Source organism: Odocoileus virginianus, chromosome 5 (assembly GCF_023699985.2).
Source record: "Odocoileus virginianus isolate 20LAN1187 ecotype Illinois chromosome 5, Ovbor_1.2, whole genome shotgun sequence".
Taxonomy (NCBI): domain Eukaryota; kingdom Metazoa; phylum Chordata; class Mammalia; order Artiodactyla; family Cervidae; genus Odocoileus; species Odocoileus virginianus.
The window spans coordinates 19,829,174-19,846,128 of NC_069678.1; the positions used below are offsets into that span (position 1 = coordinate 19,829,174).

The 16,955-nt window shown below is 39.1% G+C and overlaps 1 protein-coding gene across 6 annotated transcripts in view; it reads left to right on the plus strand.

The window, feature by feature from the left end:
• Positions 1 to 14,149, plus strand: part of UAP1 (UDP-N-acetylglucosamine pyrophosphorylase 1) — a 32,863-nt gene extending 18,714 nt beyond the window's left edge. For 3 of the 6 annotated variants that reach the window (XM_020872849.2, XM_020872850.2, XM_070467697.1), the window contains exons 6-11: positions 4,880 to 5,073; positions 6,816 to 6,956; positions 7,613 to 7,801; positions 8,926 to 8,976; positions 12,491 to 12,557; positions 13,580 to 14,149. In XM_020872849.2, the coding sequence (XP_020728508.1) occupies positions 4,880 to 5,073; positions 6,816 to 6,956; positions 7,613 to 7,801; positions 8,926 to 8,976; positions 12,491 to 12,557; positions 13,580 to 13,672 (735 nt within the window). In that variant the 3' untranslated portion in view covers positions 13,673 to 14,149. The remainder of the gene's footprint in view (positions 1 to 4,879; positions 5,074 to 6,815; positions 6,957 to 7,612; positions 7,802 to 8,925; positions 8,977 to 12,490; positions 12,558 to 13,579) is intronic. The other 3 variants (XM_070467698.1, XM_020872853.2, XM_020872852.2) reach the window with 2 other exon arrangements.
• Positions 14,150 to 16,955: the final 2,806 nt, after the last annotated feature.

Genomic DNA, 16,955 nt, shown 5'->3' on the forward strand with positions numbered 1-16,955 from the left:
GAGGTTTGTAATGCTGTATAACAAAACTGTCCTTGCCATAGTAATTTTTAGCATTTTTTTCTTAGTTGCACAGATGATAATATAAGAGACTTGACTTTGTGACATGAAAGACCTTAATAATACTTTTGGAAGATTTTAAAATGCTAATGTAAATATTACTTTCCTGGAAATCTGTAAAGGTATCAGGTCTCACTGAATTAAAGTATAACATAATCCTGATCAAAGTCCCAATGAGACTATATTGGGGACTTTTGAAAAAATTATTGTAAAGTTTAGAAAAAACATGTAAAGATGACCAGGAAAATGTTGAAAAAATGATAATTAGGAAGGAAGAGTTTTAACAATCTATCAGCTATTAAAATGGGTTGTAAATAAAAAGTAACTAGGAGTGTAGTGCTGAAATCAGAATAGAATGACAGAATAATGGAACAGATAATCAGAAACAAATTCACATATATATATAAGAATGTACTGTATACAAAGATGGCATTTCAAATCGTTGCAGGAAAATTAATGGGAAACTGGCTTAAAATAAACTAAGATGTCTCCCTCAGAGCTCATATCAAAATCAATTTCAAATGGATTACAAAGTGAAAAACCATAAAGATGTTAGAAGAAAGTTTAAAATAATTTTATTTATTTATTTACTGCAGTTAGTTGATTTATAGTATTGTTGGAATAATTTTAAAATCGACATGAAGGGGGCCCTTTCTGCCAAAAGCAAAAGCCACATTAAGTTTCTGACAAAAGCAAATTAAGCTGAATATAAATTTTAAATATATGAATTTAAAAAGAAGTGCTGCACTGTTGGGAATGTATATTGATACAGCCACTTTGGAAGACGGTATGGAGATTCCTTAAAAAACTAGGAATAAAACCACCATATGACCGAGAGATCCCATTCCTAGGCATATGCCCTTAGGAAACCAAAATTGAAAAAGACACATGTATCCCACTGTTCGTTGCAGCACTATTTACAATAGCCAGAACATGGAAGGAAACTAGATGTCCATCGACGAATGGATGAAGAAATTGTGGTACTTACACACAATGGATAAAAAGGAACACTTTTGAGTTAGTTCTAGTGAGATGGATGAACCTAGAACCTATTATGCAGAGTGAAATAGGTCAGAAAGAGAAAGATAAATATCGTATTCTAACGCATATATACAGAATCTAGAAAAATGGTTCTGAAGAATTTACTTACAGGGCAGCAGTGGAGAAACAGACATAGAGAACAGACTTATGGACATGGGGAGAGGGGAGGAGAGGGCGAGATGGATGGAGAGAGTAAGGTGGAAACTTCCATTACCATATGTAAGATAGACAGCCAACGGGAATTTGCTGTGTGGCTCAGGAAAGTCAGACAGGGACTCTGTACCAACCTAGAGGGGTGGGATGGGAGGAAGATGTGAGGGAGGTTCAAAAGGGAGCGGATACATGTATACCTATGGCTGATTCATGTTGAGGTTTGACAGAAAACAACAAAATTCTGTAAAGCAATTATCCTTCAATAAAAAAAATAAATAAAAGAAAAAAAGAAGTGCTACCATAAGAGATGTATCTTTGTTTGGAGATTTTCTGTTATAACGATGCCATTTCAAAATTAATCTACAAATCTAATGCAAAGTCATAGAAGCTGAAGTCTTAAACTTTCCAGTATAAGTTTTGAGAGATTGAGCTGATAGACCTAGTAAGGCTCCTCCTAACTCTGAAAATTAAGGGTTTGGCTCACTGATTGAAGATCTCTGTCCCTTCCAGTACTCTATGAGTGTCTGTGCCCCACTGTGAATAGCTGTTGAACTATAATAGTGCGTTGGATTGTACTCGCTGAGGTTTGCTCCACCTCGAAGGTTCTAGGTTTGGCGTTCAGTCCTCCTGCCTGTTCTGGGGTGGGACTCAGCTCTGAGTGCTTTCAGGGTGCTCTCCACTTTGGAGAGGAGAAGGGGGAAGATCAGAAACTGTACTCACCTGTGCCCTGCCAGGGGCTCCCTCTGGTGACCAATAGCAGCCCACAATTCCTGCTTCAGAACCGCTCTCCCCTCCTCTAACAGGGAATAGTAGGTTAACTTTTTAAAGCTACTGAGCTTTGAAAAAGAAAACAAAACTGTATTTCTGACTTTGTTCCACGTGGTGTCACTGTTCCTTCTAAGACAGAAGCTTAAAGTTTTACTGCTCTGAGCTTCAGCATGTGCGTGCTCAGTCGTGTCTGACTCCTTGTGACCCGTGGTCTGTAGCCTGCCAGTCTCCTCTGTCCATGGAGTTTTCTGGGCAAGAGTACTGGAGTGAGTTGCCATTTCCTTCTCCAGCTCAGCTTCAGAATCAATTTAAATTCTAAATGATCAGAGAGTGCTGAACCTGGGAGGGACCTCAGAGATCATCTGGTCAGCCCCTTTGATCTAGAAATGAACACTTTGAGTTCCAGTACTAAATGCATTCCAGGCTCTAGGTCCATCATTGCATTAGCAGAGGCAGAATTAGAAATGTTTCCCAACTCTTAGTTTTAGTATTATATCACTTTAATAAGTCAATTCGTTAGTTTTGTTTTTGTCGGCAGCTCAAAAAACTTTGAATTGTTCTGCTGACTTTTTTCAGTATTCTAATCATACAGGGATGTAAATATAACCATTCTCTCTTTACACCCCGTGGGTCCTCTAGGACAAATCCGTTCTCAGTCTTCCTGCTTGTTCTGTGTCTAGCATAAAATGTAGTGGTCTCTCAATGAATGAATAAATAAATATTCAGATGGAACTGAAATATTAAGAGACTGGTATATGTTAACAAATTTTAGAGATGTTAGAAACCATTTATTTAATCTGTCCTCCCACTCTTTTAATTTAAAAAATCATAGATGTTAAAATATACTTTAAAAAACACCTAAATTAGGGAGTGATTCATAGAGGGTAGTAGACTTCTTTGCAGAGAATTCATTTTAGTTCTTATTTAATAGTCTCCTGCCTTGGGGAATGAAGCATCTTTAATGAAGTGAGAGCCTTGAGAAAAGACTTAGTGGAGTACTTTACAGAAGTCCGTAGCTGAGAGAGTAGGAATGATTATTAACTAAAGATAATTTTGTAGAACACTTATAGTAACTTTGAGGTTAAAGTTATTATTTTGAGCTCAGCTTTTCAGGACTTAACTTGTAGGAAATCAAGAGACCTCTTAATTCTATGCTGCATATCTTTTCTGTAGAATATAAACTGACTTCCAACTTCATGTACTTTACAAATACTTTCTTTTATAATCTAGACTTTTACAGTATTTGGAGGTTCATAGTTGTTATAAAAGCAAACCTTTCACTGGCAGATTAACACTTGGAAAGTTATGGATATGCTTATTTTTATTTTCCATGGCTGGTCAGGAGTAGGGTTATATAGAAGTGATTGGAAAACTAACCTCATGTATGTATGTATGTGTGTGTGTGTGTGTGTGTGTGTGTGTGTGTGTTTTAATGTGGATGGGAGGAATCTATTCCAGATGCCCTGTCTACTGAGATACCCACTGTATAGAATGTGAAGTGAGAGGTGGTGATGGCTTGATAGACTGGAATTGGAAATAGGCTCATGATTGGTTTGAATCATTTTGCTATGTGTTCTCTCAGTTTTATCCACTTCTGTGGGAGAAGGGTTCTTTTCATTGGATACTGTACCCCTTTCAGGGTGGCAAACAGTGAAACTACACAGCAGGCCAGTGTGTCCAGTAGCCCAGCCTCACTGCGCTACACTGAGCGCCTATATCTCTAATTGCAGTGTAAACAAAGGGCTCAGGAGTGACTTTAGTTGTCTGGAAGGGACTGACTGGCTGTATTTATTTTACAAAATCAGTTGCTGAAGAAAAACTTTAATTTCGTTGGTATAATTTCATGTATACTTTGGAGAGACTTTTCAAGTTAGGGACAGTTTTTTCAAAATACTCTGGAGTATGTTGAATTGTTAATAGAACAAGGCAAAACGAATATTTTCAAACCTTTTGATTGTTTGATTCTTCTGCTGAATATTCATCTCAAATGAGGCTTGAGTTTTCTATTAGTGCATTACTTAGGGTTCCTTTATAATTTTATTCTAAACACTTAATTTAGGTCAGTGATACATAAATAGGGTGGTGGGGTATCAGAATCACCTGTGAGGTTTTTTTAAAAAATTATATACTCCTATGTTTTCCCTCTAATTTTGACTAAACACTTTTCTCTCAGCTCCCTCACCATCCTAGAGCCTTTGCTAGATTATCAAATCACTGGTTTTCAGACTTTAAAGAAGCATAGAATCTCTTACTTCAAATAAAACCAAGCCTGCAAGACATAAATGTGAGTGGACTTTTCTGATTCAAGTTGGAGTGGGAACCCTGTGACCTGCGTGCTCTAACCCTGCTACCATCTAGCCAAGTGCCTGAAAAATAAGGAATTTACTATATTCATGAATGAAAATGAAAGCAACACTGTTTTCAAATGAAATAATGACTTGTGCAATATAAAATGAGAGGCAAAATGCCTTCTTTTGTCTTGTGAATCTCAGAGAGATTTTGTTTCATTTATTCTCAAAGTAGTTGAGTGTGACTGAGGATCAATTCAATAGTGAAAATATATTAGATGGGGGGATGTAGTTATTCGCAGTCCGGTGTGATTTCTTCTGGGCCCTATGTGTGTGATGGAATTTCTACTCTGCAGTTAGTTGATAAATAGGAGGGAAATAATTTACCTCTTTCTAGTTGAAAAGTAGTCTATCAAATATAAAGATAGATGAATTTCTAAAGATTCCTCTTGATTTTATACCTTAAAGATCAAGTAAGCAGAATTGTAAACATGATCTTGGAAAATGACAGATCTCCAGCATAGCACCTGATCAGATTTCTTTCTCTACTGTTTTCTTCCTTTGGTGGGTAGGTGGTGGAGAAAACAAACCCTACAGAACCAGTTGGAGTGGTTTGCAGAGTGGATGGAGTATACCAGGTGGTGGAGTATAGTGAGATTTCTCTGGCAACAGCTCAGAAACGAAGCTCAGATGGACGACTGCTGTTCAACGCCGGGAACATTGCCAACCATTTCTTCACTGTACCATTTCTGAGAGATGTTGTCAAGTATGGGCAAGCTGGGGGCTTTTAAAAACTTTATTTACTGTTAATCAGAAGCTAAGTCACCTGAGAATTAGGAAGAAACTTCAAATCCACAATTCATCCTCCTTCCTGAGGATCTCCTTTATCAGATAGAAGTTTACTTGACACTCTGGTTGTTTTTAGTAAGCTGTATCACCAAGTGCAAATTTGTAGTAGCCCATTCTCCTTCTGCATTAACTGGAGTCCAAAGCACTTCTCCCTTTTCTTCTCCTTCCCTCTAACTGTGCTCAATTCTGGTGAAGTAACGAGTAAGAAAGGCAATACCCTCTCTCTCTACAACTGGAAACTTCAAAAGATACACATATCTGCCGTACATCTACTGAATCAGAATTTCTGAAGGTCGATGTAGACATTCGTGTTTTTTAAAATGCTGCCCACACAATTTAATTTAACTGGTTCTCTGACTAGCATTTAGGAACTAGTAGATTGGAAAGTAAAGAAAAAAGAGCTTGAGACCAAGCATGGAAATCAGCATAGTGGTGTCAGCTAATTACAATAAAGGGTTGTTTTATTCCACCAGATTCTTTTTTCATTTATTTTTATTAGTTGGAGGCTAATTACTTCACAACATTTCAGTGGGTTTTGTCATACATTGACATGAATCAGCCATGGAGTTACATGTATTCGCCATCCCGATCCCCCTTCCCACCTCCCTCTCCACCCGATTCCTCTGGGTCTTCCCAGTGCACCAGGTCCGAGCACTTATCTCATGCATCCCACCTGGGCTGTGATCTGTTTCACTATAGATAATATACATGCTGTTCTCTCGAAACATCCCACCCTTGCCTTCTCCCACAGAGTGCAAAAGTCTGTTCTGTACATCTGAGTCTCTTTTTCTGTTTTGCATATAGGGTTATCATTACCATCTTTCTAAATTCCGTATATATGTGTTAGTATGCTGTAATGTTCTTTATCTTTCTGGCTTACTTCACTCTGTATAATAGGCTCCAGTTTCATCCATCTCATTAGAACTGATTCAAATGAATTCTTTTTAATGGCTGAGTAATATTCCATGGTGTATATTTACCAGAGCTTCCTTATCCATTCGTCTGCTGATGGGCATCTAGGTTGCTTCCATGTCCTGGCTATGATAAACAGTGCTGCGATGAACATTGGGGTGCACGTGTCTCTTTCAGATCTAGTTTCCTCAGTGTGTATGCCCAGAAGTATGCCACCAGATTTTTAAATGAAGGACCTTCTCAATATCTGATTCTTCACTCGATTGCTTTTCGGACTTTCAAGATGACTGCCTACTGTTTAAAAAGTTACTAAGCTTTACCTTACAATTTCAGCTCCAGTTCCAAAATATTTCCAGCTGTGCTTTTTGTGGCTGTGTTACTAAATCACCCATAGTAACTATAAATCTCATCTTTCCATCTAACACTTGACAGGATCCCAGTTGGGAAAATTGGGGCTGAGAGTGGAACATTTTTATATAAGACATGGAAATTCTGGAAGAGACGTTGTTATGAGCTGTGTGTGTGTTTATTTTTTTTATTGTAGAGATCATCATTTGATTTTTTAAAGAAATGAATAGGGAAATCTGTTTATTTAATATTTAAATATGAACTGAAATTTAATGAATGCCCTTCCCTTTGAAAGTCTTAGTATTTGTTGATGCATTAGCTCCTGAGCGTGATTATTAGATTCTTTGGCATTTTAAATTTGGAAAGTGATTGTCTTTTTTTTCTTTTTTCCCTCCATAGTATTTATGAACCTCAGTTGCAGCACCATGTCGCTCAAAAGAAGATTCCATTTGTGGATTCCCAGGGGCAGTTAATTAAGCCAGACAAACCAAATGGAATAAAGATGGAAAAATTTGTCTTTGATATCTTCCAGTTTGCAAAGTACGTTTTGAATAGCATCATCAGTAAGATTAAGTATGTCTTGAGGTGTTGCTTTTTGCTCTTCTAGGCAGGACACTGTTTTCAGAAAACAGCTGACAGCAGGTATGTCAGGCATGGCATTTTCACTGTGAGTATATAGTTTAGATTCATTATCATTCTCTGGTATGAAACCACCAAGGCACGAATATGGTTTGAGTTGCCTGTGAATGCTTTTTAAAAATTTTCAGTTATTGTATTATCTGGCTCTCTTGAAAAATTGTTAAAGTCTCTTATTTTGGCTGAGAGATAAAAAAGATTGATACAGAGAATTGGCCCATTTTGTGGTTAGGCCTTTACTGGCCTATGAGTAAATGTTTCAGTGAGCATGTTTTTAACTTATATTGCTCTCTGTTCTATTGATTAAAGATCACATTAACTTGAGTTGAGATTTGTGTCATCTGTATATTGTTGGGGAAGGATTTCTCATTTTGTGTGAAGAAGATAATTCCAAATTTATTTCATCCAAGGATGAACATTCTTTCTTTCAGCATTCATTTGAAATTGCATTAAGAGAGGCTGTAATTGACTGCCGAAGGCCTAGCTATGTGGAGAAGAGTCAGAGCTGTGCCTGCAGCTTTACTTCATAATACAGCGGTGTTTGTCTGGTCCCACTCTAGGAAGTTCGTGGTCTATGAAGTGTTGCGGGAGGATGAGTTTTCCCCACTGAAGAATGCAGACAGTCAGAATGGGAAGGACAACCCTACTACTGCAAGGCATGCTCTGATGTCCCTGCATCACTGCTGGGTGCTCAACGCGGGGGGCCACTTCACAGATGAGAATGGCTCTCGCCTCCCAGCAATCCCCCGGTGGGTTGATATCTTTGCGTCTTTGTGTGGCTGCCTCCTGTACTTGTCCTCTTGGGCTTCTTTCTCCTCTATGTCTGATGTATTCCTAGAACTTTTAAAAGAGCTCAATACTGTTGTGGCAGTTCATGATGTGAAGTAATGAAGGCTTGGCCCCTTACAGAGAGAGCAATTACTTCCCCTGAAAGAGGAACCTTCTAAAGCTTTTGTTTTTTGGGGTGCCACTCTACCATGTCCATGAAATGACTCCTACTGAAGAACGGTCAGAAGGTAGTTCTTTTGGTATGCCACAGGGTTAAAGACCATCAGCAGCCACTGTGCCACAGGGAAAGAGGATTGATTATTGCTGCCCATATATCTGTGGCCTCAAGTGTTATCTACGAGCCCCCCACCCCAAAAGACCTGGCACCACAGGCTGCCTCTGAGACATACGCATACTTCAGTTCTCCCTGTGGCATTTTAAGATTGCAGAGGGAGGTGGCAGGAAGGAATGTGCATGCTAGTTATGATACTCAAACTGTTGAAATGTTTAGGATTTTAGAAGTTTAAAAAAAAAAAAAGAAGATCTTTGGAGCTATTCAAATATGAGATAAAGTGCTTTTCAGCTGTCTTATATTTTATGATAAATCCTCCCTTGATACTTAGAATTCCCCCTTTCTAAATTATTTGATGTTTCTATACTTTTGTCAAAAACGTTCAGCCATATAATATATAACTCTTAAGGGATAAAAAGACTATGCACAAGGTGCTAGAATGCCTTGTTAACTGTCCGAACATTGGGTATTGGAACTTCCTGGGTGCGTTATAAACCACTGTCTTTATTAAGAAGGAGCAGTGGTTGACTGTCTCGGTCCAAGGCCACTTTCAGGCTCTGTCTTGTCAACAAGCTAGCTCTGCGGCATGTCAGACGGTCCTCATGCTTCATCTTTGACCACTGAGGGTTTTTTTTTTGTTGTTGTTGTTGTGAGCTTTTTTGTTTGTTTGTTTTGCCCCCTCAGATCTCCTTTGCCAAGTTTATAATTTACCGTGAATACATGCATTTCAGTCAAGTATATTTTGCAGTTCCACTTCATTTTTATTGTTTGGTTTGTTTCCATTCCCATTAATGCTTATTTATTCCTACATAGCAGTGCTACACATGGAAAGTCAGAGGCCATCACAGCTGATGTCAATCACAAGTAAATATGCCAGCCTGCCTGCGGTGCATGGTGGTGGGGCTGTGCTTCCCTCTGTACTAACTGGCAGCGTAGTTCCGTGCTCTCTGCCTTCGGTGGTCTGGGCTGAAGGGCTGAAGCTGTGGTGGGGCTGCTGCTTCCGTGGTGGCAGGTCTGTCTGTATGGCACTAACCCCGAATCTCAGTGCATGCTAGAAAGGGGGAGCATGCTTTTCTAAAGACTCTCACCATAGGTATTTGAGCCTGTACTGACAAGTTTACAAGTGAAAGGTAAAATCTAAAGCAGGTTACAGGTCAGGAAGAACAAATGTGGGTCCGAGTACCCTTTTTAGCATAAGCATCAGCTGGATAAAAATGATATTCTATGGACGTCTCTTATTGAATTAGATATCTGCTCTCAGTACAAAGGCTAACTGCTCCTGACATATTGGATGGCTCTTAATGTGGAGAAAACTGTTCTTTTGATTTAGTTTCATGGTAACCGCTCCATTTTTGGTATCTCTGTGTTTATTTTAGTCAGTTATTATCCTGCTCCTAAAGAAAGTACCTTTTTGTCTTAATAGTTGATAATTTTTAGCTAGGAGTAGCATATTCCTTCTCTTACTTGGGTACTGACAAAGTTTGAAAAAGTCATTATCTTTATAGCCACAGAGACAGCTTGATATCCTTATTACACTTTGAAAGTTATTGGGTTTAGTTTGAATTTAAAATTTTTAGGATAATGTGGGACATGTGTACAGAGCCAAGGATCTGGAGATGGCGTTTATCTCAGAAACAGAGTAGCAGGGGTGTCCGTGTCATTGTTGTGTTTTCTCCTGCCTGTGCCACTCATCCTGACCCTGCAGAGACAAGTCCCTGTGAGTGTCAGGTGTTTCCGGGACGTGGCCCTGGACGTAAGGACGTAGACGCCAAGCTGGCTAGTTCTTAGAGCAGCCGTAGGCGACTGTTGCCCCTTGTGCCATGGCGGCTGGGACGTAGAGCCTTTTGTCACTTTCTATCCCATCCGTCATTTTTAACATGTGGAAGCAAGCTGCTTTTACAATTTGAAAAAATAAAGTTTTGATCCTGAATTTCCTTTTCATTGAAACACAGCTTTCAATCTGTTAAGTGAGATAGCTGTTTAAGTATATAGCTGAAAACAACATGCGGCTATCTCAGCTAAGGTACAAAAAGTTTTAAACATTATTTATTTCTTGTTTGAGTTCTTTTATTTCACACTCCCTCACCCTCATTTACTTCATTTGTAGTCATTTCTTGAATAGTTAAACTGAAATCAAAGTTTGGCCCAAAATGAGATCATAGACTTAGAAATAGGTCTTTCTAAATTCTTAGCACTAAAGGATACCCTCAAAGAATAGAAAAAGATTATTTAAAAATGAGAGATGAAAGGGAAGTATTTTTTATAAAAGTGGGAAGAAGCAGCTTGGAGGTATTCTGAAAGAATGGAAGCCAAGATGCTAAATTTTGACAAAATGAAATTATTTTTATTTTTCACCTTAACACCTGCTCAGCAGTGTTAGCTACCAAATATGAAGAATAGGGGACAGCTAATTTGCCTATCCCCTGAGATTTTACATTTGGTAATGGTAGCTCCTGTCTTCTCTCTGCCATCCAACTTGCTGAGTTTTGTGGGGGATATCTGTGGTACGGAAGGGAAGTTATATTCAAGTTGGTTTGTGTTCCTTGGGTTCAAAAACACCTTCAGTTAATTACTGGCACACCAAATCCTTTAGGGGTTCAGGTGGGACTGGGCTATATACACATCTTATCAATGGAATGGGCCATCATTTTCCCATCTGGTTTTATGTGACTCCAGGCTGTCCCCAGAGGGTCTGGACCTCTTGAGCTCTTTTGATACAATCTGACACAGCTACATCTCAGGCTGCAGACACAAGTGCTCCATTTCTTAATTCATCTTTGACTTGAATTAGTCTCCCATCTGTCTACCCTCATAGTTCATTTGTTCATTCAGCCAACATGCATTTGCAGGCCTGCACACAGACCTTCAGGTACTGAAACCCCAGGGACTGAAATAGCATACATAAGAGAAATTAGGCATTTCTTACAGCCTCCTAGGAGATTCAAGATGCACATACATTAAAGTTAAGTAAATCATCAGACAGTGATGTTGTTTATGTGTTAAATGTGTGGTATAAATAGTAATTACCCTAGGAGGCATGTGACTTATCACATGTCTAATAAATTTATTTATTTGTTTTTATAAATAAATGAATGAGAACAGTCACTGTAAAATGCAGTGGCCAAAGGAAAGTTGGGGCTTGAGTTTAAGTCTTGGAGGGTGGGTATGATTTGAATAGTTAAAGGGACCATAGTTGAGAATGACTTGCAGTAATCTAAACTGCCTGTGTCTGGTCTGGTTTGACTTCGAAGTAGTAGGCAAGTGAGTTGGAATAGGGTATAGAGTGCCTGGAAGGCTCACTAAATAGTTGTTGGGAGAAAGATTGGGTGTGGCTGACCTCAGAAGGTCTCTGATTTTATTGACCCCACCAAAGCGTCAGACTTGCATATTTGGTGAAACAAAGGAGAGCTAATGGTTTGAGGCTGCCAAAGACTAGTGCCCTGTATCTTACTGGTAAAATTCTCAAAATGGTGAAAAATCTCAAGGTTAGTGACTTCAGGCATATTAAAAGCACTCTTAATTGACTTTTGTGTTATGTAATTTGGAACTCAGTATTGCAAGTGGATGTAAATGTTAGAATGTGATCTAGAGGAAGCAAGTGGTGACTTCAGCTTTGCCTTCACTGGGGTGCAGTGAAGGGACTTTGGTCCTTGAAACACTGAATAAGTCAGCTCAGCTAATCTAGGAGATGTGGGCTGTACTGGGAGATAATCTAACTCACCTTTTAGTCTGATTAGAATTTTCTGCAGTGAAGGAATGTTCTGTATCTGTGCTGTCCAGTTTGGTAGTTGCTAGCTGTTCATGGCTACTGAGCACTTGAAATGTGGTTATTATGAATGAGAGACTGAATTTTGACTTAATTTTTAAAATTTTAATTAATCCAAGTTTAAACAACAATATGTGGCTAGTGGTCATTGTATTGGACAGGGTAGCTTTAGAATGCTGGTCAACATTAGCACCTAACATGTGAGGTTGTGACAAGGATTAAAATGAAATTTGAAAGATTCAAATTGTCTAGCTGTGAGCCTGGAATACAGTGTATACTCAGCAAATAGTCCTTTCTTTATGGAATCAAAATTTGGAAATGATAAAAGATAGTGTGTACATTAAGGGATAAGTATATCAGGGTTGGTGAGGCACTGTGACGAGCTCCTGCTGACTACCAGCACATATCCCAAGTAGTGCCCTTTGAACCACGATGAGTTTGTGTTAACTTACTCCCCAGGAAGTTTAGTGATCATGAGGGTAGGAGCTACTCTAATTGTTTAGGAGAATTTTGTTACCTGCAGGCTTCTCAGAGGGAAGTTATAATGTGTATTTTCACTCTGGCAAGCAACATGGGAAACAGAATCTTTAACATGTCTGATTGTTTTCTTAGCTTGAAGGATGCCAATGATGTGCCAATCCAGTGTGAAATCTCTCCTCTTATCTCCTATGCTGGAGAAGTAAGTCTGCTTTGTTCTTTTCCCTATTCTTTTAAAAGTAGGATTGTGATGTTGTTTGATGATGAAGTAGAGTTGTCCTTGGGCTTCCATGGTAGCTCAGCTGATAAAGAATCCACCTACAAGGCAGAATCCACCTACAATCAAACCCGGTTTGATACCTGGGTTGGGAAGATCCCCTGGAGGAGGGCATGGCAACCCACTCCAGTATTCTTGCCTGGAGAACCCCATGGTCAGAGGAGCCTGGTGGGCTCCAGTCTTTGGGGTCCCAAAGAGTCGGACACGACTGAACGACTAAGCACAGCACAGAGTTGTCCTTGGAGAAGATACGGCGTTTTCCAGTGGGCGTGCCCTGAGGAGCTCATCCTGAGAGTGAGAAGCCTCTCGGGAAATTCCCGGTATGGCTTTGTACCAGTGCCTTAGTTGCCATGAACAGAATGTTTAGTGTTTAGTTCATTTTACCTGTATATCGAAATGCAGTGGTCTTTTAAAAATAAGCCTTGCTTTTTTAGGTAAATCTTCTGGCTTTTAAAAGTGCAATATAATTTTTTTTTTTCCAGTGGGTCTCCTTTGTTCATATGCTTAGTACTTTCACTTTTAAGACCATAGGATGTAGGGGTCCTTTTATTCTAGTATGTACTGGTTTTTTTTTGTTTTGTTTTATTTTTCTGGAGATCCTTGTCAGCTTGGTTAGTTCTAGTATCAGAAATAGCCACCTTGCTTAGAATGTTAACTGTTGGGTGATGATTATAGGAAGAATGACTGTCATCTTATTAACTTTAAATATTATGTTATAATCAGAATGCTTTTCCCTCTTTTTGTTGTTTGTTTTATGCTTCCATAAATAGGCCATTAAACCCAGTTTTAAAAGTAAACTAGAGTTTTTTATTGACTTTTAAATTTCTGTATCTCAATCCAACTTTGAGCATTCATGCTTTATGTCATTATTATAGCCACTAAGTCCAGCACTGCATGACGAGTTGATCCGTTTTCTAACTGTGTTTTTATTTCAACCCTCCTTTTAGGGACTGGAATGTTATGTGGCAGATAAAGAATTCCATGCACCTTTAATCATTGATGAGAATGGAGTCCATGAGCTGGTGAAGAATGGTTTATGAGCCAGATACTAAATAAGTTCCACCACAATAAGAGTAGCTTTTATTTTTGATAGACTGACTGTGAACCTACAGGACCTCTCCTGGAATACTCATGTTTGAATATACACAGGCTTTCATTTTGCTTGTTCAATTCTTGTAACTCCTACATATTTCATAAGATCCAGATGACTGAACTTCAGAAAGCATTTTTATGATTCACAGCTGATGGAAGGTATTATTTATATTTTTAGTTGTATTTTTTTCCAAGCTAAGGAAAACATTGACCATCTTGGATATTTCTTACAACTTAAGTATAGTCATGGTGTTCAACATCACTTTACTTGGAAGCATTTGTTTTGAAGTTGTACATAGTAATAATATGTCATTGTACATGTCAAAAGGTTTCTATGGTACTAAAAGTTTGTTTTATTTTATCAAAAATTAAATTTTTTAAAGAAAATAATTGGACAGTAAAATAAACTTTTCTTCTTGTCTCAAGTGTCACTTGTACTATGAAGAAATTATTCCATTGGGAAAATATGAAACTTTGGAGAAACTTTGAAATAGTACAAGAAAAACCAAATTAATACTGCTGTGACTGCACTCTTCCAGCTTTTTAATTGATTATCGAACTTTGGACTTTATCCTCCCATCACTTTATAATAGTAGCCCTCAGCCAAAGATGGCTTTGCCCTTCTCCAGGACATATTTGGCAGTGTCCTGAGACATTTTTTTGTTATCATAACTGGGAGGGTGGAATGGTTGTACTGGCATCTAATGAATAGAGATCAGAAATATTCCTACCTATCTTATGATGCACAGGACAACCCCAATAAACAAGAATTAATCTGGCTCAAACTGTAAAGGTTGAAAAACCTTGTTCCATATCACTGCTTTATTCTCTTGCTCAAATATTTGGTGACACTTGGAATTTCAAAAGATTGTAATTTTTGCATTTCCTCAGCAAGTTAATCACTAACATCCAGGTTTTTGGTTGGTTGGTTTGCTTTCAGCTAGAGGATTAAAGGGCTTCCATGGTGGCTTAGGATCTGCCTGCAATGCAAGAGACCTGGACTTGATCCCTGGGTTGGGAAGATTCCCCTGGAGGAGGGCATGGCAACCCACTCCAGTATTCTTGCCTGGAGAATCCCCATGTGCAGAGGAGCCTGGTGGGCTACAGTCCATGGGGTTGCAAAATGTTGGATATGACTGAGCTGTCAACTAAGCACAGAGGATTAAAAAGAGAAAGGTGGTTCTTTAAATATAGGCCATAGGTCACTGGATATTAGTAAGGGTCTTCTATGGTCAACACCGAAATCAGATTGATTATATTCTTTGCAACCAAATATGGAGAAGCTCTATACAGTCAGCAAAAACAAGACCAGGAGCTGACTGTGGCTTGGATCATGAACTCCTTATTGCCAAATTCAGACTTAAACTGAAGAAAGTAGGGAAAAACCACTAGACCATTCAAGTATGACCTAAATCAAATTGCTTATGACTATACAGTGGAAGTGAGCAATAGATTTAAGGGACTAGATCTGATAGACAGAGTGCCTGATGAACTATGGACGGAGGTTCATGACATTTTACAGGAGACAGGGATCAAGACCATCCCCATGGAAAAGAAATGCAAAAAGGCAAAATGGTTGTCTGAGGAAGCCTTACAAATAGCTGTGAAAAGAAGAGAAGCGAAAAGCAAAGGGGAAAAAGAAAGATATTCCCATTTGAATGCAGAGTTCCAAAGAATAGCCAGGAGAGAGAAGAAAGCCTTCCTCAGCAATCAATGCAAAGAAATAGAGGAAAGCAGAATAGGAAAGATTAGAGATCTCTTCAAGAAAATTAGAGATATCAAGGGAACATGTCAGGCAAAGATGGGTTCGATAAAGGACAGAAATGGTATGGACCTAACAGAAGCAGGAGATATTAAAAGAGGTGGCAGGAATACACAGAAGAACTATACAAAAAAGATCTTCATGACCCAGATAATCATGATGGTGTGATCACTCACCTAGAGCCAGACATCCTGGAATGTGAAGTCAAGTGGGCCTTAGAAAGCATCACTACAAACAAAGCTAGTGGAGGTGATGGAATTCCAGTTGAGCTATTTCAAATCCTGAAAGATGATGCTGTGAAAGTGCTGCACTCAGTATGCCAGCAAATTTGGAAAACTCAGCAGTGGCCACAGGACTAGAAAAGGTCAGTTTTCATTCCAATCCCAAAGAAAGGCAATCTCAAAGAATGCTCAAACTACCGCACAATTGCACTCATCTCACACGCTGGTAAAGTAATGATCAAAATTCTCCAAGCCAGGCTTCAGCAATACATGAACCGAGAACTTCCAGATGTTCAAGCTGGTTTTAGAAAAGGCAGAGGAACCAGAGATCAAATTGCCAATATCCGCTGGATCATCAAAAAAGCATGAGAGTTCCAGAAAAACATCTATTTCTGCTTTATTGACTACGCCAAAGCCTTCGACTGTGTGGATCACAATAAACTGTGGAAAGTTCTGAAAGAGATGGGAATACCAGACCACCTGACCTGCCTCTTGAGAAATCTATATGCAGGTCAGGAAGCAACAGTTAGAACTGGACATGGAACAACAGACTGGTTCCCAATTGGAAAAGGAATATGTCAAGGCTGTATATTGTCACCCTGCTTATTTAACTTATATGCAGAGTACATCATGAGAAATGCTGGACTGGATGAAGCACAAGCTGGAATCAAGATTGCCAGGAGAAATATCAATAACCTCATATATGCAGATGACACCACCCTTATGGCAGAAAGCCAATTAGAACTAAAGAGCCTCTTGATGAAAGTGAAAGAGGAGAGTGAAAAAGTTGGCTTAAATTTAACATTCAGAAAACTAAGATCGTGGCATCTGGTTCCATCACCTCACGGGAAATAGATGGGGAGACAGTGGAAACAGTGTCAGACTTTATTTTTTATTTTTTTGGGCTCCAAAATCACTGCAGATGGTGACTGCAGCCATGAAATTAAAACATGCTTACTCCTTGGAAGGAGAGTTATGACCGACCTAGATAGCATGTTAAAAAGCAGAGACCTCCTCTATCTCTTCCATGCGTGCATGCGTGTGCTCTCTCTCTCTCTCTCTCTCACTCCCCAGTGTGCCTGCGCTCTTTTTCTTTCTCTCCCATGCGCTGGCACGCTCCTCCACTCTCTTTGTGTCTTTGGGTCGGCATGCCCTCACGCTTCGAGGATGGATTCTCCTGCTAACTTCTAAATAAAACAGAGCTGTAATTAAAAAAAAAAAAAGCAGAGACCTTACTTTGCCAACAAA